At 38.5% G+C, this 25,155-nt stretch overlaps 1 protein-coding gene across 3 annotated transcripts in view; it reads right to left on the minus strand.

The window, feature by feature from the left end:
* dacha (dachshund a) overlaps positions 1 to 24,688 on the minus strand; it is a 108,024-nt gene extending 83,336 nt beyond the window's left edge. For 2 of the 3 annotated variants that reach the window (XM_058416113.1, XM_058416110.1), the window contains exon 1: positions 23,998 to 24,687. In XM_058416113.1, the coding sequence (XP_058272096.1) occupies positions 23,998 to 24,494 (497 nt within the window). In that variant the 5' untranslated portion in view covers positions 24,495 to 24,687. Of the gene's footprint in view, positions 1 to 23,997 lie in introns of all 3 variants that reach the window. The other variant, XM_058416111.1, reaches the window with a different exon arrangement.
* Between the last annotated feature and the right edge of the window lie 467 nt (positions 24,689 to 25,155).

Genomic DNA, 25,155 nt, shown 5'->3' on the forward strand with positions numbered 1-25,155 from the left:
ACACAATATATTTACATTATATTTGGCAGCCACCCTTATCTAGAGCAACTTTCAGTTATCCAACTGAGAAATTAAGAGTTAAGTGCCCTGTGCAGGGGCCCAGCACTGGCAGATTGGTAGTCCTGGGACTCAAGCTCACAACCCTCTGAGCAGGAACCCAACACTTTAACCACTAAGCCACTACTATATATTAAGTCAATAAAACATAATATTTCTTTGCCTATCCCTTGCAATAACTACATCAGGTCAGCTAGTTACAAACATCACTAAACTGTTGCATTCTACTTTGTGGTGCTTTTTCACAGCTGCTTCTGTTTTGGGGGCTTCTTTCAGTTGTTGTTTGATTCACCGACTGTTAAATAAAAACTAGGTTTTTTGGGGGGAGTGGAGAGGTGGGGTGGATGAATGGGGACGAATGAAGCTTCCTAAATTGTAGAGCCATGTTTACCCAAGAGCGCAGAAATTTCCCTCCTCCTGCACCATGCTCTTATCTCTATTATTCCAGTTTGGTTTTAACAAACAGCAGACTCATAATAACCGCAAGGGCCTCGCTTGCTCTTACAAATGCAAATAAATGGCCATAAACCATTTAATTTCAGGCATTCTTAACTGTCTGTAATAAATATTTTCAGATAATAACTAAAGGTGAAGCTAGTTTTATTGCCAGTTTAAATTAGTTGCCGTTTTTAACAGCATATCCGCAAGCTGTTTAACTAGCACACAGATGTCATAATAATGTCCTGAAGAATAACCTTGTTGTTCAAGCAATTGCTCCACACTTCTATTGCCCAGGGAGCTGTTTCTTTACCCCCACACAACTCGTGAATCTTTAACTGTTTAGTGAATTGCAAGCACAGAAAGACAAATTTCCCCAGGCATGACTCTCACACCAGCCATTATTCCTCTGGTTGACTCCCATTTTCTCTCAGGCCTTCTGAAGGGTTCTGAAGGGTTTTTTTCCCCCATCATAATTCACCCACATTAGCTGTTCCCGTCAGTACCTCCCCCTCCCCTGGTAACAACTACATAAAAAAAGAGATCAAACCCACAGCACAACAGGGCTGAATCCTAAATACATCCACATTTAACATATAGTCCCCTATGTAGTCCATAAGATATATGGGCAGTGGGAATTCATAAATGCCCTTTTGGGATTCTTATGGAAACACCTATGTGTCTAAGGATAGTTTACTTGCTACTGATATAGATCATGTGAAATTAAAAAAAACCCTAACACAAACCATTTAACTATTGAATCCAAATCACAATACCAGTGCAAATAACAGTGAGCCTGTCACAAATGGTCAAACTCTTAGACTCTGACAATTCACAATGATAGTGGTGCTGCTTTGGTCATTCATTTGGTCTCACTGACTCCTCTTCTTCACTGTTTGCTTATCCATCTTCCAAAATGTCTGAATTCATCATTACCTCATACATACAGTCAGGACCATAAATATTTGGACAGTCCAAAAGCTGTCATTATCAGTAAAGTTAGCCTTTATTAGGTAGAAAAATCAAACCAAATAAATCAAATCAACTAGGCACATTTTTTAAAACAAGAACCCACTGAAAAGACAAAGACTTCCATAAGGTCTGGAAGACCAGTGATGACAAAAAAATGCTTTCCCTGATGAGGAAAAAAACCTCCACAACAGTTGGCCATATCAAGAATACAGATTTATGCGTGTCAAAGTCAACTATCAAGAGAAGACTTTACCAGAGTAAATACACAGAAAACAGTTCATAGTCATATGTTATTTACTACTGCAAGAAAACACTAAAATTTTGGGCTACACAAGAATGGCTCAATTTGACTCAAGTAAAATTATCATTTTAATTAAATTTAATTAAATTAAATTAAATTAAATTTATTTTTTTTCATACAATCAAGATTTAAATAAGCAACTAACTCTTATCTTTGTTTTAACCTGATTGAAATGTATTTAAAGAAGCACCCAAAAGTTTCCAGTCACTCATGAACATTTTTCTGGATGGGAGATGGTCTCCCACCAGTCACCCTGACAAAGAGATCCAGCACGTGAAGCAAAAACAATGAACAAAGACGGACAGAAAATCAGATGATCAGCCCCGCAAGCTCACGCCATGACATTACCTCCACCTTGCTTAAATGATCATCTTATGTGTTGTGAATGATGAGCAGATCTCTTCTTTTTTTACACTTTGGCCTTTCTGTCACTTCAGTAGAGGTCAGTCTTGTCTGTCTCATCAGTTTGTTCCAGAGCGTTTTGTTTATAATTACTCAGAACTTGTTTCTAATCTCTGATTCTTACTGCTGATGAGAGGTTTGAATCTTGTGGAGTGGCCTCTATATTTCTGCTTGCAAAGTCTTCTTCAAACACTGGATCGTGATGACTTCACCCCTGCCCTTTTGGGTTTTTCTCCACAACTTTCACAACGTTTGTCATCAGTTGAAGTTGTTTTCCTTGGCTGACCTGTTTGATGTCTGGTTATTAGTACACCAGTGCTTTCTTTCTTTAATTACAGATTGTTGTATTGGCTATGTCCAATGCTTGTTCAGTGGTTCTGATAAATTATCCCTCTTTTCTCAGCTTCAGAATGATTTACTTTTCTCCAATAGACAGTTTTCTGGACTTTGTTTATCTAAATGCAGTCTTCACAGGTGAACTGCATGTCTAAAACTAAAAGCAGGCATTCAGAGCTATTAATTCTTTAAAAATCAATCCTACAAGACATACCTGAGCAAGAAGAAACACCAGTCACATGCTCTAGTGTTTCTAATCACTTGAAAAATGGGTGGGTACAAACAGGCAGCATGTTCTCAGTTGTTTAACACATCAAGATGAAAATATCAGGAAATAAAAGCTGCTAAAATCAAACTATTGTCTCATTTATCTGTCAGTCTCAAACCCAAATGTCTTCAGTGTATAGCAAAATAATTTATTTGCCATTCCAATATTTCAGAGGAGACTTTTAAATGTTTTGTACTGACTCAGTACTGACTAAGATGCTGTAAATAATTTAGTTTTTTTTTGTTAACTACCTCTAAGTCCTTGAAGCGCTGAAAAACATTGAAAAAATCAGGGCTGCTGGAATTCACAAATTATGACAATATAGCTTTCTACTGCTTATCTAACATGACTGAGTAAGCAAGCTAACTTGCAAGCAGTGATGCCTTTCCCAAATCACAAAATTGTTATAATTCAGCAAGAGATCCCTAATACCTTTTCATCTGTCTTTCAAACTTTTAAACTGGTTTAGTTTTTTGGGGTTGCTACATTCCAGAAAGATATGCTGTAAAGAAATGTATGCCAAAGCCTTTCCAAAATATTTTCTTTTGATAACACCAAAACCAGTCATTTAATGACACGCACAATGGGCATACAAGTTTTAACAACTAAATAATTACATCATTATATTTTGCATTTTATATATATATGTATATAGGACATATGGAGCAGTGGTTCAGAATAGCATAATTCTTTTCCAGCTAGAGAACCCAGAGATCCATGCATTCATGGTTTGAAGATTCACTTAAAAACAAAACATGTTGAACAGTGTTAAACAGCCATAAAAAGACACTGTATTCTGATATTTTAAACTTTAAAGCAAATTAAGAATATAGAATAGCATTTAACATCACTAGTTTTAAAACAACATTCATGGTGAAGAAATTATAATCTTATGAGAATATAAGACCCCCAGCAGGTTGTGTGTAGGTGTGAAAAGACGAGGTGGGATGCAGTGGCCTGGTCAAAATTTCTGATGCATTATTTGATTAATGCTGAGAGCTGATGTGTGTTTAGATGGGCTTTTGACCCTGGGCCCCCATTTAATCAAATCTTCTTTTTCTCAGCTCAACCATAGGAGGTCAAACATAATACAGCCTGCTTTTCTTTTTGGCTAATCTCAGCTAGGTGGAGACTGGGCGGTTGTGTGTGTGTGTGAGCACGCATGTATACGTTGAGGCTGGTGAGCACTAGGTGTCTGTGCTGGCTCAAAAATGTCTATGAGTGCTCTCTTTTTATTTATCCAGTGTTAAGCAATTATTTCACGGTAGAGCTCCTCCACCTTCCCTCCAGCCCCAAGGAGCAACTGACCTCCTAGCAAGAATTAGTCCTTATTCAGATGGATATTTTTTAGTCCTTTATCCCTCTCTTCCTCTCAAGTAGTGACACTACTGTACACAGACATTTTCTTTCCCCTACCTTTGCTCCATGGCTCCTTTAATATATTATCCAGTAAGAGAATTCTTGCTAACAATCTTCCATTAATAATATGCTTATTTACCTTTATCCAACTTTCCCTCTCTCGCTGTCGTCTACTCTGCATGCCTCCTGCTCTTGCTGTGTCATCATAATTTTTGACCAATAGTGCAATATTAACATTTCCCCCTAACTTTTCTGTCTTTGGACCCCTTTTTTTCTTTTTTCCTTTCCACTTTTATCCCTTGACTTTGAACAAGCCAATTACCCTGCTGCCCCAAGCCAATTACCTTGTATTTGTTCAGGAGATTTTAATAATACTCCCCCTCTCTCTTCTCTCGCTTTTTTCCCTCTCACCTTCTTCAAAATTCTGTTACACTGTTAGACTCAGCAGTAAACTGCTAAGCAGTGATGAACAATAAACTGTAGAGTAAATGAAGAATACCTGATGTACCGAGCATATAAACAAGACATGAGTCTCGATGGTGATGGAGTCAGCACAAAGCTCAAATAATTACCTCAAAGTTGCATTCATACAGCCGCCTTCAGTTTTAATTAATCCTGCATGCTCAACAGCGTAAGCAAAAAAATCCATAGGTGTTATGACCTACGCTGTTTATCAGTCAATACGTGCTTTACAAAATCTAATAAAATGTTCAAAATCTTGAAACATGTAATCTGTATGGAGTGAATAATTCATCAAATAAAAACAGATTTCAGCTGAGATTTTTTTGCTGCTTGTAGCATTTCAGCTTTTTTGTGTTGAGGAAATGAATACAATTGATTACTCATTTAATCAAAGTACTCTGCCTTTTGTACACTTGTGTTGTGTGTACTTTATGTTCTAGAATTCATTAAAAACTTTAAGACTTTTTATTCTATTCATTTATACACAATAACCCATAATGACAAAGCAAAAAAGAGTTGAAACAAAAAAATAAAATAAAATTTCCCATTTAGATAAATTGGAAAATAGAACATTTCTTTTAAAAATGCAGGTTAGAAATGAATAAATAAATAAATAAATAAATAAATAAATAAATAAATAAATAAATAAATAAATAAATAAATAACCACAATAAATCAAGCCTTAATGTAACAAAGAAAGCAACAAAATTCAAGTGAAAAACAAATAAAAAGGTTTTAGGGGAAAAAGGTAAAAGTTACATCTGGTTTTCAATAGGATTTAGGTCTCTGACTAGGCTCAATGTCTATAAATGAAAGATATATATATATATATATATATATATATATATATATATATATATATAATTTTTTTTAATTTTTTTTTTTATTTATTATTTAGAATATATGCTCTACATCTTCATGCAGTACATTTATCTATCTGTTTATCTGTTCACTTACACTTACAAACACATACACACATCACATACACACACACAAACACACACACACAATGCCCTGGGCCATGAAGGGTCACAGATGTGAATGACATGACTTAAACTGAAGGACTCACTCACACACAAACACACACAGAGGTACTTGCGCCAGTGTGTCTGCATGTGTGTGACTGCAGATTAAATTCCTTTAAACGTGGGAGGTGGACTGTACACCTCTATGACCTCTATTTAATTAAAATCACAGGAGTGGCCAAAAAGAGTGTATCCTTCAGTCTGTAAGAAACAAGAGAGCCTCAGTATGAGTGAGGATGAAGTTTATGGGAAAAAATCACTGTGTGTAGTTACACAGTATATTGAGTGTTCAACGTTTTCTGTTGTTTTCCACACATACCCAAAACGTAGCATTTCACTGTCAGTTCAGCATCACTGACCCAAAACTAGCTGTAATCCATCCTGTCAGGTTATTTTTGTGTAAAGCACTGCAGTTTAAAACAGAGTTTCCCTTAGTGCTGTAATCATTTTTTTCCAAGGCCTCTCCTCCCAAGCAGGGAGGATGGAACAATTAATTAACTTTTATAAGTTTCAGTGAAAAAAGGAGTAGGTTTCTCTATATTATTTGAGTGAATTGAAAGAAGGAGGCTACTGAGAGTGCAAATGCTCTGTCCTTGAATAGAGATAATAAGAAATAAGTACATTTAAGCCCAATGGAAAAAGGATTTTTTTTTATCCTGTAATCAATCCAAAACAGGCTGAAGGGAAGCATCTAGGCTAATTTAGGTCACTTAAGACAATTAAACTATTTTCTATTTTCTGTCTGGCTTCCTGGTGCATGGAATCTATTTTATTAATGTTGTTGGAGCAGGAAAAGGCCTAGAAAGAGTCGCTCTCTGTAATGAGAATTAAGAAAGGATAAGGTCATTATTCTTCAGGAAGAGCATAGGTGGAGGCAGTAAAATCTAACAAAGAACAGAACTCTGTTTCTGAGAACTGTTTAAATGTCCTATTAAATATTTTAGCAATGTTTTCATCTGCCAGGGAAAAACACTACATACCAACATAAGACCACACTCATTAAGTAAAACGAAGCTCGGATTTGTTCAAAGGCAAACAGCTGAATGCGTTAATCAAACAGTCGTGCAGCAGTGAAGTGCATTGTTTATAGCCTTGATCCAGTGTATACACACACACGCACAAACACACCCAATTCCATAATTAACTCAACTTCTTCATCTAACCACTAATCGTACTCTACTTAATCTATCGTTCAGTCTTTTTTTTTCTTCCTATCCTGACTCTTCTGCTTCTCTGCCTCTTTTTTTCCTACTTTTTTTCTTTTAATAAACTTCTTGTTGGTGCTGCCACGGCACATGCAGACAGACAGCGTGATTTGGTGCTGCTGTGTAATTTGATTTGGTGTAATTAATTTGCCCTGTGTGTGTAGACTCACAGTCAGAGGTGTGTGTGTGTGTGTGTGTGTGTGTTGGTAGCAGAGTGTGTGTAATAAATCATTTCTGTCATAGCGTACCACTCACTTTAATTAAAAGCACGGCACTCTGCAGAAGACAATTACATCGGCGATTGTGACAAAGAGGTGTATTAAGGAGGACCAAATGTCAAGGTGCACGTTATCTGAAAGACAGAAGCCTGCTGTGCTAAATGCAATGCAGCAATTTCTTATGAACAGCATGCATTGTTGAAATGGAAGTGTCTGTATGTGTGTGCGTGTGTAATAATCACCATTAGCAGTTGGCAGTAACCCCCATCAAAATGATATGTTTATCAGCTGATATCATTATGACCATGTCCTAATCTCTGAATGGTCACTGTTTCAGATTCAGGATGTACAAATTTTTGAGAAATGATAATATACGGAAATATGAGCTGTATAATATTGATAATTACATAGAAAAAAGTGCAGTAAAAATATGCTTATTAAAAGCAATTCTATTCTATTCTATTCTATTCTATCAATCTATCATTTACCTAAACTTCATACTTACATTGACTCGACACTGCACTGTATTGTGTAAGCATGCACTAAAGCATGTAAAAAAAATAAGCTTTAAAGTATAGTGTCATATTGTGAAAAATATTAGCATGTATAATTGTCATTATCAGAGAGAATAATTATTGAAAATGTAAAATAATAAAAAGTATACATATTCTGTTCCACTATCTAGTGAAGTTTAAAAAATGTCCTGTTAAGAATGTAGCAGAGTTATTAAAAAAGAAAAAAAAAAATTCAGATGTTCTACAATTGCTGTTGCACAGATTGCAGTAAAATAGCATTCGACACATTTTCATTAAATGTGATGTGCATGGTACAAAATTATTAGTTACTTAAAGAGTTGACATCATTTAGGCTGCCTAATCTATGTTCTATTACCAAAAGAGCTATTTAGTATACGCATGAGGCTCTGCACTCGAGAAGAGAAAAGAGGAGGAGAGAGAGAAGAGACAGGGCACACACTATCAAGCATAAAATTGGTTCGATCATGTGTGTAATCAATTTAATAACATGCTGCGCCACGTCATAAGAAAGTCATTTTCATATCATATGCGCACTGATAACGGCATGCCGGCATATGTCAATTGGCTGCTAAATCAGGACTTTTTCAAGAAATTACATTAATGGTTGCTTTTCATAGCTAGAGGTCTCAATAGGGTTGTCAGCTGAGTGTGGTGCAAGCGTTCAAGTGCTATAGATGAATCCAAAAATAAATCGGATCCAAAAAAGGATCATGCAAGAGTTAGGACACTGACAGTGGGACATAAACACAAGACACAGAGGAAAGAAGCATAGAGGATATACAGGGGTAAGGGTGTGATGTGTGTATGTTGATGCTGAGGGACAGAGAGAAGTGCAGAGTGTGTCACATTGAAAGCAGGAGATTAAGTCGTAAGGGTGTTAGGGAGGTTACATACAAGGTGTGTGTGTGTCTCCTCTGCTTTACGTCTGCACACACAAGTGCAACTCATCTGGTTTATTGCTCTGTGGTCCTCACACACGTTCAACATTAAATGCTTGTTTTGGTCACAGTCTGTGAATGAATTTCTGCTGTTGTATAACTACTTAAAAATTCTGAACACTGATTCATCTTAAAACTTTTTTTATTCAGTAACCTTTATTAATTATTCAATGACTACAATTACAGTGGACATAAAAATCTACACACCCTTGTTAAAATGGCAGGTTTTTTTGTTGCAAAAAAAATGAAACCAAGGTAAATCATGTCAGAACTTTTTCCACCTTTACTGTGAAATCGCAACCTAAATATTAAAGGAAAACAAATGGAAAACAATAAAAATAATTTTAGGGGGAAAGATGTTTTTTTTTTCCTGCCATTTTCATAAACCCTCCAAAGTGATGAATGATAAAAATCTTTTGGGATGTTGCCCTTCTGGAGCCACTTTATTTGAAAGAACATTTTCAACTGCTTTGAGGTGACAAAAAACTTTCATCTAGCTTGAAAAACAATTTATAAGTACTTTTTGAATGACAACCTCACAATGTCCTGAAGGAAATTAATCTCATAACCCATTCGCTGTTCTGACAACGCTGTTGCCTAACAGCACAGATTTTGGCGGACACTGTCCAATTATGTGTCAGTATTAGTAGGCAAATAATAGCTACTCATCACTTTGAGAACTATTGTGGAAATAGTTATGAAGGGAAAAAAGTCTAACAATGCTAGGAAGTGTGTTTTTAGCAGCAAAAATGGCACAGAGTTTGACAGAAGAGGCGGTGAGTCTCTGACAGGAATATTCGCATGGCTCTTTTCAAGCTCATAAGAACAAAGCGTGGGCCGTCGAGGTGCTAGCCATCAAACTACTTCCACATTCTTCTCCTCTCAGGATTGGGCGGGGCGAGTAGGCTACCTGCCAATCAGTGGGAGGCGCAAGCCACGCGTCTCACATTATAATTAAACTCTCCTTCTCTGTACTTGAGAACCTGCTGACAAGCGCCTTCGCATTATGACAGGGTGGCCAAATTGTTTGCGATTTATTTCCAAAGCCGCCAAGGCTGCTATTAAGGCAGACCGTGAGGAACACACACACACACACAAAAAAGCACTTTGTGTGAGATGTTAACGCGATTTGACAACGCCTTTTGTTTGTGATTGTGATTAGCATGTTCAAGAGCTATGCTAAAGGGCTTAGCTTTGGGATTTTGTAAGGAGCCACCAAACTCTGGGAATAAATATCCTGTCAGTAAGTTGACATAAAACTCTGATACACAAATGAATCAGTCAGTATGACAAAAAGGAAATGCACTTATACCTTCAATAACAACTCCTGAATAAAGCAGAACCCGCACAGCCTTTAGCCTATGTCCATCAGTCTTTGAAAAGCCTAAATTAGCCTAAAAAGAATAGGAGAAGAATAGCCTATCACTAAGCTTTTAACTCATTTTGCTTATTCCGACTCCTTTTAATATTACACATCACCCACTTTCCATCATTCTGTATTTTACTCTCTAATATACAGCTATGTCCCCTCAAGGGCCCCTCAGGCCCCTCCGCCCTGGAGAAATTAAAGGAAAGATTCTATTATGCATGACAAAAGAGCAGAAGCTCAACCTCCGGTGAGCGCCATTATTATACATTTCCTAATCAGTGCGCTCCTGATTTGTCATGCAAGATGGAAGATGTTGCACCTGCTCACTGCAGTGACCTCAAATCTGTGGCCATAAAAGTTATAAAAAGTTTCTTTAAGATATGTTCACTTTTTCCCCACCCAAAAAGCCCACCTGTCTTCAGGTTTTCATGTATTTAGTAAGCACTTTTTTTTCCAAAAGAGCAAAAGTGATTTCCACATTGTTAGCCAGGTCATGAAATATCACCTACAACAACACTAATGCATGTTAACACATATTAAGTAGATCTCCAGACTGTGCAATACAGTCACAACATGTACAGCCACACTCCATGCACCCATATCCTATTTCCTCTTCGACACATAGCAAAGCCATTACTAAATCACAACCCCATGTATTTCCCCTGTTTTCTGTTTCCAAAAAACCTGACCACTCCCTGAACTCTGATCTAATCAGTGGGGGTGGAAAAGAAGACAGAGGGCTAGGAAAAGAGCATGCCAGTGACAGAAGAAGAGAGGATAGAGAGTTACTGCTGCCTTTTTTAAAGGTGAACTCTATTTGCAGTGGTGAAGAGGGGGAGGGATGGAGTGCCATAGCAAGCCAAGCCATAGTAATAAAGAACGGCAGGCCTGACAAGGAAGGTCTGGGTGCAGGTGTTAAATCAGGCAGCACAGAGGGCAGCCATATGCAGCAGCTGATTTATGGCCCCTTCCGAACCCCGATGTGTTTTAAATGTGACCTTGCGCACACTCTAACCCTGACCCGTTTCCTTGCCATTCTGTTTTGCCACACACTCCCATTCACACCAGACGAACAGAAAATTTTCTGCTCAGAATATATCAGGGTGGCCACATGTGCATATATGTTTATAATGCCTTCAGTCCTTCAGAAGCACAACCTTGACACTGTAGGCAAATGTGTGTGAGGAGAACAAGTCTTTTTGTTTTTTTGTTGCTTGTGTGAATTGTCTATGAATTTGGAAATTGTCTATTGAGTAAGGAAGCTTTACTCTCCCGCCTAATCCAAATGCACAAGACAGCCCCAGCATAGTAATATACACACACACACATACACACACACACACACACACACACTGCGCCAGGGCCAGCTGCAGGAAACTTTGAGGAGAAAATTAATGAGCTGGAGTGGCTGTGGAGCATGCTTCTGTGGCATAAGACACGCGTCTGACGACAAGCATTGCTAAAGGTGCACGTACACACCCCCACGTATGGACCAATACTTGTGTTATGGGTTGCAGAGAGCTTGTAAAAGGCCAGTAGTGGCTATGATTCTGAGACGATCCAGAGCTGAGCTTTATGGCAGGTGAGAGGCTCATGAATGTCTCTCCTCAGACCCCCGCTGTCCCCATGCCAACATGAGTGTGTGCCAGCCTGGCAGCAAGCTCAAATGAGAAAGATATGTGATCACAGATACTTAAATCTACAATAAAACACAGCCAGTAAGCAGTAATTATGTGGTGTGTGTGTGTGTGTGTACATGTAAATCACAAGATTTCTCTATTTCTTTAGGCTTGTATCAATTCTTACAAATCATGTGTAACCATGAGACATGTTTTACAAATCACATCATTTTTGTCTCTTAAGAAAAGCTTATTGAATATATAGAAGCTCATTCACAAATGTCATTTTGTGCTAATTATAACACACATTGGCAGTTGAATCACTGATCAGTTATCAGTCATGTGGTGATGGATGGCTATATTGATAATGGGAGCCAAGACCAGAGGAACACTATAAAATAGATGGTGTGGGCAACGAGGCTAACAAGGCCCTATTACCTGTCTCCTGTCTACTGTGTGTCTTTACTAAGAGCTGATAAAACAAAGATGCACACACACACGCACACACACACACACACACACACACCTCCATTAATACCTTTAACATTCACAGCCACACGTCATAGCAGCTGTGGAGTCCCGGTGATAATATCGGCCCAGGCTTTCAACAGCTCCACAAACAAATAATTAAAGCCTATTATTTACCTTCTGCAGGATGAGCAGCTATCACACACCTTTCTGCACCTTACATCTCATTCTATTTTGCTCTTTTTCTTTATGTCTTTCACTTTCTCTGCTTCTCTCAGCTCTGTCTAACCCTGCAGTGACTTATTGATGTCAACACTAATAAATCATTCTAGTGTGTTCCTTCTGTGCCAAGATGAGTTGTAATCTTTACTGTATGACTCTTTCAAAAAGCTTCAATAAAATAATTACCATCATGTAAATTTCAAATACAATGTTGTTCTTATATTACACATAGTCATTCAAATTTTCCTCTCAAACAATAGAATAAACTATTATATTTCTACAGGGCTTTCTCTGAAAAAACTAAAATTATTCACACCCTTAAGGAATATTTAAAAAAAACACAAATTGGTGTTATAGTCAATTGCCATATTGCCATATAGTTTTAAGTTACACATATCCTATTAAACAGATAGATAGATAGATAGATAGATAGATAGATAGATAGATAGATAGATAGATAGATAGATAGATAGATAGATAGACAGACAGACAGACAGACAGATAGACAGACAGACAGACAGATAGATTATTATTATTATTATTATATGTAAAAACAAGAGCACTTTTAACAGAAAAGAAACAAGTGGTTGTTGACCAGCACAAATAGATAACAAAGTAATAGATGTAAAATGTATAATCATTTAAAAAATATACCATTAAAGTACATTAAAGTTAAATTGCCAATATTTGGACATATGAGCCCACTCAGTCAGGTCCACGGAAAAGGACAGAAAATTTCCCGAAGGTCACAGTGCAGTTTAGTTGATTCTTGTGGTTGTCCAAAGTGTTTTAAATTCTTATTCATATAATAATTATATTAGTGAAGATTGATGCATTACTGTTATATGATATATATGATATAATGCTAAAATGTTGGTGGTTACTCATAATCATAACATATCATAATTTTATCATAATTATTATGATTATAATCATTATATATAACCTCTGGAATGGGCAGGAGTTGCCACCACAAAATAATTTAGAAAGTTGGTATCCAATACCCTTCCATTATAATATATCATACAGCTAAATATCACCCGTGCATCTTCCATGATTTCCTCCTGTTCTCTCCAGTATTGAGCTGTTCAAAATGAGCAAACCTGTCTCAATCACACTTCAATTATGTCTGTGCTAGCTTCCATATGAGCAATCTGCTATGAACATCCAACCAGTACCACCAATCACCATTAGCACTGCTCTCATTAGCATGCCTTTAACCAGTAAAAGAGAGAGAAACCCAAAGGAGAGAGAGAGAGCTATCAGAGAGTGAGAGAAGAAATGGTGGTGTTCGGTAAAGAGTGTCAGGATCGGTGCACGCACTGAAAAATTAAACCAATTAGAAGGGCTGTTTGACTCGCATTCCTCTCCAAGTCACTGAACAGCTGAGAGGAGAGAGAGAGAGAGAGAGAGAGAGAGAGAGAGAGAGAGAGAGAGAAAATGAGAGATGCAGGGAAGAAGGGAGAGAGTGAGTGCTCCTACACACCACTCTATTCTGTCATGCTTGGTGAGCAGAGGAAGAGAGAGAAAGTGTTCGTGAGAATGGTGCCTCTGAGTGGCAGATTAAAAGCAATCTATATCCACATAAATCATTGATTAAATGAATCATGAAATTAATATGTAAATTGTGTGTTTAACCTCTATTTATATACCAGTGTCTGTCGTTGTGGTGTAAATCTAAAACTAATTGCCATTTCGCAGCGAGCCCTGGGAAACATCCGACACGGAGGCGAAGACCATAGGGAGGGAGCGAGGGAGGATGAGAGAGAAGAGAGCGGTAAAAGTCTGACATATTTATTAAGTAAATGTTCAACTACATCAACTCACTCATTAACAGACGTATAGAGTTCAAGAAGTAAAGAAGATGGTTTGTGCTGCCTCAGCAGTTTAGCTGTGACAAAGGGAGCTTTAGTCTGCTGAAATGGACACAAACAAAAATACAAATACATGTATATACAAAGTGAAAGACAAATTACACTGTGCACAACAAAACTTGGATGAACAGATGCTGTACATAGACTATCTGTGGTTGACTGTGTAAGACAGAGAGGGGGGGAGGGAGTGATAGATAGCTGAGTCTCTCTTGCTCCTACCTGACATAAACCATACTCTGCTCTGTCACAGAGGATCCTGATTTACAGGCAAGCAAAAGTTGGGATGGCTGTGGTGATCTTTCAATAAAACATCAAAAAAGGCCTCTGACCTAGCCATTACCAACAAGCCTCAATGGAACCAGGAGGCATAGTGAGCCTGCCATCCCTCACACTCCAATCTTCCAGTGAGGCACCTTGGGAAAGCAGACACACTACAGGAGGAGAATTATACCATGGCAGAGGCCAAGAGACAAACAGCATTGTGCATTTGATGCTCAACAGCCATACTTGGTTCTTCAAAGCCTCATACCGCCAATCACAGGATGAATTAAACTGCATGTAATAAGACCTAAGTGTGTCTGAGGAGCATAGGGAATATTTTTAATTATTAACACACATACAGATACACACGGTGACATTCACACAAACATGTATGAACATAGACCCAATGAGGTCTTGTTTATACACATCACTGCTTGTCATACATAGACAGACACGCAGATGCACATATTGATCTGCTAACATAGTGAGACATTAAAGAGATGGATCATGTTACAGAGTGTGTGTGTGTGTGCGTGTGCATGTGTGTGTGTGTGCGTGTGTGTGTGTTGAAAAAAGGGACTGTTGGGATCAGAAATGTATAGAATCTATAAAGCGTGATTAAAACAAAGAGAGTAAAAACCAATATGAGCTGCATTACTTAGTGCAATGAAATTTAACAGTCCTGCTACAGAACATTCATCCCCATACCTCCTTTTCTTTAAGGGTTCTTGATGATGCTTTTTTTGCTTTCTTGGTATTCTTTCTGATAGCGAAACACTCAGTTGTACAGTTCTCCCCTAGAGAGACAATTAAAATACACTTACCCTAAGGTACACATACATGCAATAAGAAACTCATAATGTAACCTAATGGGAGTAAACAACCTGCATTTTAGTGTGTTTATTACACAGGCAGCATATTCGCAAGTGCTGGATCTATGTTGATCCTTTTAACTTTGGCAGAGCATCTTCAAGGTATGATAAAACTGATTAAGACTGCTACTAACAACTGTTTGTATAATCAATTAATTAGTTTGATTAATCAAGGAGAGAAAATTATTTGTCTGATAATAATGAGCATTAATTTTGTAATGACAATTTGTTTATTCAAAACAGCTGAGCTCCCAGGCTACCACATGCTCAGGAGGAGTGGAATTGTGCTTGCACTGTCCAGAAAGCAGGTGTGTAAATGCCCTCTGAAGTGATGCAGCAGTCTTCTTCTTGGCTGATTCTACAAAAAATGTCTTATGCCCTTACACAATGCTCCTTAATTTTACTGCAAGCCTAAGCTATAGCCAAAGGTTACATTTACCTATAGTTGTGCGTTTAAATATTTACTACAGTAGAGGTGTAAAGAAGATTGACTTGGGAGCTTCACAAATCTCTATTTACTGTCAGCCTAAGATGGCTGAATCTAAGTTGCAAGCCATTTTAATTATTTAATTATAGCCAGCTAATATGAGAAATTTTAGCCATGCTAATGAACAGCAGTTCAAAATGCATCTCCTTGTACCTGAAACTAAAACAGAGCTAAAAAAATCACCCATGCTAATTTTGTTACTTATGACGATGGTTTTAGAATCTTTAAAATTACCGTGTTGAGCTGTAGTCTTCTGCCATGATTTCAACACGTTCATTAAGATGTTCATGCATGTCAGTCGTACTGCTGTGAGCTCACATTTACACCAGTGTACATGATGAAAGTGTTCCCCTATTTCTGACTTTTTGGCTGTATCATGCAACCCTATGCTTCAGAATCTGTATTAACTTTATTTCTAATTCTCAGAGATGTTGACAGGGAGCATACATTTTTTTCAAGACATCTAATCGATAACAAGATTCATTCAAAACTATCTGTATAATCAATTCTTATTATTAAGAATTATTTCGTTTATTTCCAATTTACCTTTAATTCCAAAACAAAAGATATTTTCTTAGAAATGTGTTTTTCACACACACACAAATTAACCAAAGGACCAAGAAAAATACAGAAAGTAAAAGATGAGAATCAGTGGAGGTAGACAGGGAGCTCGTTTACACCCACACTGATCCAGTCACAAATCAACATCCAGACACATAAGAATTCGTGTGGGGTAATTAAAACCAGGCAGTGGGCAGGTCAGCCTTATCAATTCATCAGGTCCTGAATTCATTGTGAAAAATGTGGTATATCTGCACTCATTATGTCATCAGGGATGAATTAATACAATTTACTTTGACTTGAATTTCTGGCTTTTTGGAAGGTAAAATGCAAGCCAACAAATGTATTCTCTAACAGTGCCTGAGTGTCTGTTAAACTAAGGCAAGTGGAAGCTCACGCACTACCCTATAATGGACTCAGAGCATGAAGCTGAGAAAGGGAGAGAAGTAAAGAAAAAGAGACCAGAGAGTAGAGAGTGGATCTTAGAAGATGGATTATTTTGATAAAAATAAAAAAAAAGTTTAACAATGCTGTCTTTCCCACTTAAGCTACCCACATCCTCCCCAATATTAATAAAATAAAATAGCAAAAAATAAAAGGTGAATAGGCTGACTGGCCTTTACTTGCACTTTCTGTGTGTGTGTGTGTGTGTGTGTGTGTGTGTGTGTGTGTGAGTATGTGAGCGATTTCTGCCTTGATTTTTTGGGTAAATTCTATATAATTTTTTTTTCCATTACAGGTGGGTGTTTATCTCTGACATACCCTTACACACACACACACACACAAACACACACACATAGTCACACATGTTATTATCAACATTTACATTATTTACAGTCCAGTGTCCCTTCTGAGTCTGGTACTGTATCTCTCAAGGTTTCTACCTCATATTATCTCAGGGAGATTTTTCTTGCCACCCTCATCTCAGGCTTGCTCATTAGGGATAAAATAGTAATTTAACTTTCAGCTTTTTTTCTCTGTTTCTATACTTCTGTAAAGCTGCTTTGAGACAATGTCCATTGTTATCCACATCCCCCTTTTCTAAATAAAGGGTCACAGAAAGAATCTTGTATTGAGAAATATCAGATTTCAAATATGGAGAAGATGTGAAGCTCTCAAATACAGAAAGGGTGTTCATATATATCATTAAGCTTGCAGATCGTGAGAGGTGAGATACACTTTTTATATGCCTTCTTCACACTACCTATTCCACCATACACTACAAGAAAAACATTTTAGGGGGAAAGAAAATGCAGCTTTTATTTAAAAAAAAAAAAAGTAAAGCTAAAAGATTTCCTTTCATAGTTGCTGAGGTTATGTTTGGATTTAAGTTTCAACAATAATTAGCTGCCTTAAGAATTATATCTCTGGAAGGGCCTCACAAGGATAGCAAGATGTGTTTGTGTGTGTGTGTGTGTGTGTGTGTGTGTGTGTGTGTGTGTGTGTGTGTGTGTGTGTAAAATTTAACCCAGGTTGCCCAGGGCAAGCACTGACAGAATGAATTCTTCACAGGGCCTTTTAGAGCACCAGAACTGACCATGATGTCATTGTATACCTAGGGATTCACACACACACACACACATACACACACACACACACACACACAGATTTTCCCTTTTTAACATTTGTATCATATGTCTCTTTAATTCTGTGATTCATTTTTGCATTCCATTTGAAATCCAGTGTTCCAACATCTTATTAATGTTATTGGTTATATGGTTATATGGTTATTAATAGATTTTAAGCCACTATGTGACTTCTAATACAGCAATAAACAGTAATAACATTAACCTTTGGTCCCTTCGGTCTCAGACAAAAATCACTATCATGGTTTCAGTTTCGTAAATATGCCCTGTAAATTTTAAGTTGCCTTGACAGACACACAAAATAAACTAATTAAACCAACAAGTTAACAAGTTTTGGAGAAACTGTTAAAAAACAGTTTTGTTATTGTTTTTGTGCTGCTCTGCATAGAGATATGAATATTCATATTCATATTAGATTAATCTAATTGTCCACATTTATATTGGATTGGATCATTCACACCTGTAGATATGTGATGGCAGTGGAAATTCTGACCTCTCTTCAGATGGAGCACACAACCATAAAAAGACCTGTAGCCGGGGATTTTCTTAGACCACACCAACTCTTAATTATTTTTTTTACCACACCAGGGCTATTGTGAGGTGCTCACTTGTACCTTCAATTTACTCCCATAACCCCCACTCACTGGCTTCATATACCAGAGCATCCTGCCACAGAGCTCTGACAGCTGCTATGTGCACAGGCAGCTATGGAGTAGGGGCTGTCATGAAATATTCATCCATGTAACTGAGATACTGAGCAGCTCTCTGATTATCTGATGTAAACCACCAGATCAAGAAAACTTCTATGTGAAATAACCCATATATTATCAGTATCATAGGAAAGCAATTCTGTATATGTAAACTGCTCTAATATTCCCTAAATCGGATTGAGCTCTCCCCCACGACAAGCACCTATCAAAGCTTAGTGTCAAAACTATGATTAACATAAGGGGGGAAAAGAAATATTTCTGAAAAAGCAGCCATTAAAGGGTGCTTATATCTCAAGTCCTTTAAACGTCTCCTAATCATCTCCTCCAGAGCTTGCTTCAGCATAACACTGATTTTAGTGTCATTTCCAATTTTATGCTCCCTGCTTCTTCTCCTGAATCACCATACAAAAAAATAACCATTTAAAAGATCAGCCCTAATTAGATGATTAGTGCTCAGAAGGGCTTGAGATAAGTCATTTGCATAATTCCATCATAAAAGTTGCATATTTCTGTGTTCGTTTGTACAATTATCTTAGCTGTCCTAGGGGCTGTGATATTAATGTGATTAAACAGTATACTCCTGCATGGAGCCCAGTGTCCTCCATTAAAGCAGTGCTTCAGGCAAAGCAAAAATTAATTTTAGGAGACAATCAATTTTATTCTACATGACTGTAATAAATATAGGCCGGGTGCAGATGTGTCATTAAGCTCAGGAAGGAGACTCAAAGTCAAAATGACACCAGTGGCTCTGGCAGGCCTCCTCAAACACTCTCCTGCAGTGAGTGGCAGAGGTGTCATTTTCCATCTTGCTTGAAAAGTCTTCTCCATCTGTCACATTTAACTTCTCTTACAGAATCACAAAGCAACACACCCAAGATACAAAACTGGCACACTGTGCAATCCCCTGTCCCCTGTCATTTCTCACAACACATGACATAAAATCAAAACAAGCTTTCCAAATGCCACCTCAAAAACACTAGAGGTCAGTCAACAGTTCTGAATGCAAATCATTTAATATTATGCATGCAATACTTTCACATTCTTACTAACAGTTTAGTACATGCTGATACCATAGTAAAGTAACCTCAGATTAATAAAAGAGTGTTTTAAAACTTTAAATATATGTCTCTTGGCTTGGTGTAAAAATACTGCACATGCTACTATATGTCTAAATAATGTTTATGTTAATAAATGGGTCTTTCTTTGTCTCATAAGCATAAGTGTCCAGGGAAAACTATTTTTTTTAGCAGAAAATGTATGTTCATTCATTTTCTAATATCATTTACTCTAACATTTACAAATCTATTATAAATGGTGGTTTATTTACATTTATGTATAATGTTCATAATTTTTTTTTTACTTTAATCTTTAAATGAAACTATCAATTCATAATGATAATTAAGCCCCATAATTACTGTAATTATAAATGCCCCATAATAAAACGAGTTATCAGGAGAAAGCTTGTAGTAGAAAGCAGCAAACCACACTTCATATGTTACAGTAATGTTCTTAATTTCTTAAAACTTAATCGTGTTAAAATATAATAATCATTAGCCACATAAAATAAGTCTGTAACTATGATAAAACTAATATGAAACGGCTCACGGGTTACCTCTTTAAAATGTACTCGGACCAGATATTTCAGCGGCTAGAATATGAGGAAATCTAATTTGACAAATAAAAAAAATTAAACGGACCTAGTCCCTGACCCAGCTATAGTATACGGAATGCACTGGCTGCAACTCGCTCCGAGCTGTACCCGGCTGAAGACGCGGCCGGCGCGTCCGTCACTCACTGACCGCATGTTATCTGGAACTGGAATGGTTCGCTTAAGCGCATGACCATTTCAAAGCGTTGTGTCTTAGAACATTAATGAGGGCTCGCATGGTCACAGGCTGGGTTATGATGAGAGAGGTGGGCTAACTAACCCCATCCACCCCACCCCAGCTTTGGTAATAAAATATCAAAGTATTTCAACCTTTGCTTTTACAATGGAGTGCCGTAAATCTAACGCGGAGAAAGGTCGTTGATATTGGAATGTTAACTTCAAAAAGGGCAGAGGGCGGATTTTAGTCTTATTACATTAAACTATTTCATGGTCAAGTGTTGGATTAAAAGCTTCTCAAAGCAAATCCGAGTACATAAAACATACCGAGAATATATGTATATATAAGGTGCAAGTTAAAGCTATCGCCACAGCCGTGGTGCTGCTGAAGTTTCATTTCGTGGAAAACTACTCTGCTTTTTGTTCACGCCGTCCTGCATGGACACAAGAGCACCGTACTGATGCCGCGCAATCTGGGTCATTTCAGGTATTTTCTCGGACATTACTTCGCGTGGCTTCAGTAAATTGGCCGTTTAAATTGACCCCTATTAATTTACTGCATGGAATGTCAGAAGGTACGAATCTAGAAAAGGATAACGAGGGTGCATCGCTGCTGTCTTTTACATTCAGTGTGAATCTGAAGAGGTCAGATCAGCCTGGGTGTGTCACCCATGTGGACATTCTTCAAATCCACAGTAACAAGTTAACTTTTCCATTCTTAACTCGAGTCCATCCTGAGAAACAGTGTTATATGTGAAGAGTGAAGAGAATATCTGTTAGGACCGATCGATTAACGCGCGCGCGTACACACACACACACACACACGCACACACACACTTTGACCTTTATCATTTGCCTACCGTTAAAGTGTAAAGCCGTGACTATTAATACACGTGCATTTAATTAAAACCGTGCTGTTTTATTGACTTTATTGTTAGATCCAAAATATATTAAAATCGCAATAAGATGAATTTATATGAAATAAAATGTTAAATATGTTTTATGCTTATCCTTCATGTAGGTAAGGCGATAGGAGTGTGAGGAACAGAATTTTAATCCGCTCTATTGAAATGTTTCACACAGTGTCGGTCAGCTCGCGTCCGAGGGGCAACAGCACGTGCAGACGGGGAAAAAAACACAAGCACCTGGAAGATAAACGGAGAAAATTTATAGAGTTTGGAGAAATCAGCGGCTTTGGGATAGGAGTTTCTCCATGTTCTGACATAAATGCTTATAAACAGTACATATGTTTCTATCTTATGCCATCCCCGCGCCTGAGTGCCGCTCCATTCCTTATGTATAATCTAGTTTAACGTAATGTTTAGGTCGCAAAATATTTTAAATAAATAATGAATGCAATTTTTTAAAAGCTGGAGATCAATCGCTAGCTGCGGACTCGTAAAACCCGGCAGTTACGAGCGCAGCCTGCCTCTGCTGATTTGGGCGCTTTTTTAACTCCGTGTGTTTAACGCGTCCTGAGCGGCTTTTAAAGATGCGATGGAAATGCTTCTGATTACATCCTCAAGCAGTCTTCACTCGCTCCATATTTTACTGTTGATCAGTGCTTAACTGTTCACTGAGTCTATCAGCAAAAGACAGGTGAGCAAATTAAGAGAGAGAGAGAGAGAGAGAGAGAGAGAGAGCGAGAGAGAGAGAGAGAGAGAGGGAGAGAGAGAGAGAGAGAGAGAGAGAGAGGTGCTTGTGCACATTTTGCACTCAGCATCCTTTTCATCCCTGCAGGGATGGGATCTTGGAAATGTCCACATGTGAATTACATAAATGATTATCAAAATAGACGTGTTTAAACGCAGTTTAATTTAGTTAAAATTCTACACCGGCGCCAGTCAAAAAAAGTAAACGATGCAAACGGGTCAGTCGGTGGGTTTGTGTTGAATAGATGTGTGAGACAAATCGATTGTGAAAAGCGCAAAAAAAGGTTGGATTCTGAAGGTTGTGGTGGAGGAGAGGGGGGCTGCGGTAAAAGGTTAATTACCGAACCCTGAGCAAAAAAACGGCCATCTGGATGCTCTCTCTCTCTCTCTGTGTGTGTGTGTGTGTGTGTGTGTGTGTGTCACGCTATCTCCCTGTTATACATATTTGAGGGCATATCCAATAAATACTTATACATAAAAGGTGCCACTTTTTACATAGACTACTTGTACTTAAATTCAACACATCTGCTTGCCTTTAAATGACATTGCTCTAGAAGTGCAATGTATTACCAGTAGCTGGGTTAACAGGCTGTAGTAGTAGTAGTACTGGTAGTAGTATTTTGCCTGCTTGTAATTAGGACCTACAATTAGACTTACACCTATCACAGCAAATAAGGCTTTGTTCATATGGATGTCCAACACAATCATGTGTCAGGTGGCTCTTTATCAGAGGGTTTATACTGCGGCAGAACAAACTTAAAAGAAGCTATTAACAACTTGTGGTCAGTTAAATTAAAAGTTAATTCAGTTCACCTGGCGTTTTAGTGAAAGCACGGCGCGTATTGGCAAAGCAGGATACAACGTTTCCAGATAATTTACTTAAATTCTAGTTATGTATATAAGAACAGAGGAGACACTAATGCACCCAGTCTGTGTGTGAGCGCGCGCTGTAATCTTCTCTCAAGCGTAATTTTCGGTTTTGTTTGTTTAGTTTTTTCATTTTCAAATAACAGTGAAGGTATGTCATGTGTTTCAAACTTTTCGTACCAAATACTCTGAACCGTTTAATGTGCATTTACAAATATATATTTACTCAAATAAACATAACAGAATCCTTATAAGGACTTCAAATAGCACAAAGTTTTATTAAATCAGAATAACATGCTATAGTTAGAAGGGTCGGTGTACTCACTGCATGCTTCTTTCTGTTTTAAAGTGCGTTTATAAACTTGTAAATGATATTATGTAAGAGCATTAGTACGCTTTCCTTTCGTTTATAAACATAATTGTTTGTTTCACACACAGTATTCGCTTCTCCCGCTGGACGGTCCAGACGAACTGCTCGCGGACATCAGAAACTGAATCCCAACAACACAGGCTAAGGTAAAGTCACAAAGCGCTATCTCAGCTGGTTTCTGTTATAAACAAAGCCAGTGTGAAGTTTGAAGTCTCCCTCCTGCTGCAGAACTGCGAGAGCGCTTTTTTTCTTAATAGTTAAAAACTTTCTGTTCGTGGTTTCAGCACGAGGCTGCAGAGGCTCCTGCATGGTCACTAAACATACAAACATGTTCACTAGATAGTGATAAGTATTAATTCCACAGTTTCGTTGTTTACCATGCTGCTGTTTAAAGCACAAAAACGATGTATGTCACCAAGCTGCTGAATCTGGTCCTAAAACCAGAAAAAAACAGAAGTTCTGCGCGTAACTGGTAGAAGTTTGTGAAGTTGTGATTTTGTGGAGTGTGTGAAAGAACAAGACAAAAACAGAAGCTACACTACTCCCGGGATTTGCCGTGTGATGCTAAACTGCGTTACTTGGATTGTGTATGAAAAGAACAATAAGGAACACAACAGAAAAGTTACTCTCTGTGATACTGATCTGCGTTACTTGATCTGCGCATGCAAAGGACGAGGTCTTAGTGAAAGCTACGACTGAAGTTAATGTTATATGCCATGCTGAACTGCGTTACTTGCCTGGCGTTCGTGCAGTCGTTGTAGAGTGCCTCGAAGTCCTTACGGCTTATGAGCTTGCAGCGGTTCACGCCAGGCTGGATTGCTCCGAGGCCGCGCAGCACGCGCACCTGTTCCACTGTGCACACCACGGGCGAGATGTCCAGTCGTTTGAGTTTCGTGTAGACGGTGTGGAGGCCACCGACAAGGTGCTTCAGGAACAGGTCGAACACCTGTGGTAGACAGATCAGCTCCTGCCCGTCTACGGTGAAAGAGGCCACTTTGACCCCGTGCACGTCGACCATTTTGCACTCGTTATTGCTGCTATTACTGGTGGTTCCGACAGGGCCGTTGTTGCTCGTATGGCCGCCTCCTCCGCTGCTGAGGAAGGCACTGATCATGTTGCCGGTGAGCCGCGGAGACTCAGTTGGGCTGGAATACAGCGGGTCGGGCCGAAATAAAGCGCCCGCACCCGGTGTCGAGCTCGGGGAAAGCACCGGCGGAGTTGCCGACACGGCCATATTTCTTTCTGCTAAGTTTTTCCTCTTTCCCTGATACTATTCTCTCTCTCTCTATCTCTCTATCTCTCTCTTTCTCTCTCGTGCACGCACCGGTTTTCTTTGCTGGCTCCCCCTTTCCCCGCTTTATTTCACGCGGTGCTTCTCATGCGACAGGGAAAACTAGCACGCTCCTCGTGGACGGGACGGTTTACAATGAAGAGGACAGCGACCCAGCGGATGCATTAAGCCCAGCCCACCGCCGAGGAAACGGACACCTCTGTCCTCCAATGAGCGGCGCCACAATGCGCGCCCTCGCCTCCCCGCCGCTGTACTGTCAGGAACCTTTTGTTGTTAGCGGCGCGTAGTGGAGCACAAGTTTCGGGACAGACCCAGGTCTAAATATCGCTTTAAAAATATGAAACAGAAAAATGTATATAAATGAGATTTCTTGTGTTAGACAATACATTAGACTTGCTCCTTCATTAGACCACTATAAGACGGCTAGAAATGTCATGATAATAAATGATCAGTGTAAAAGTTTGTGATTCCTTTCTGAAATTTTGTAGTTACCTTTATCGCAGTCCCTGTATCGCATCCTCTGTGCAAGGTTTGCGTCCTCTCAGTAATAATTCTCGCGCCTTCATTTTCATGACAGTTACAGATTATTATTCAGCCACATGTC

This window comes from Hemibagrus wyckioides, linkage group LG18, assembly GCF_019097595.1.
Source record: "Hemibagrus wyckioides isolate EC202008001 linkage group LG18, SWU_Hwy_1.0, whole genome shotgun sequence".
In the NCBI taxonomy this organism is placed as follows: domain Eukaryota; kingdom Metazoa; phylum Chordata; class Actinopteri; order Siluriformes; family Bagridae; genus Hemibagrus; species Hemibagrus wyckioides.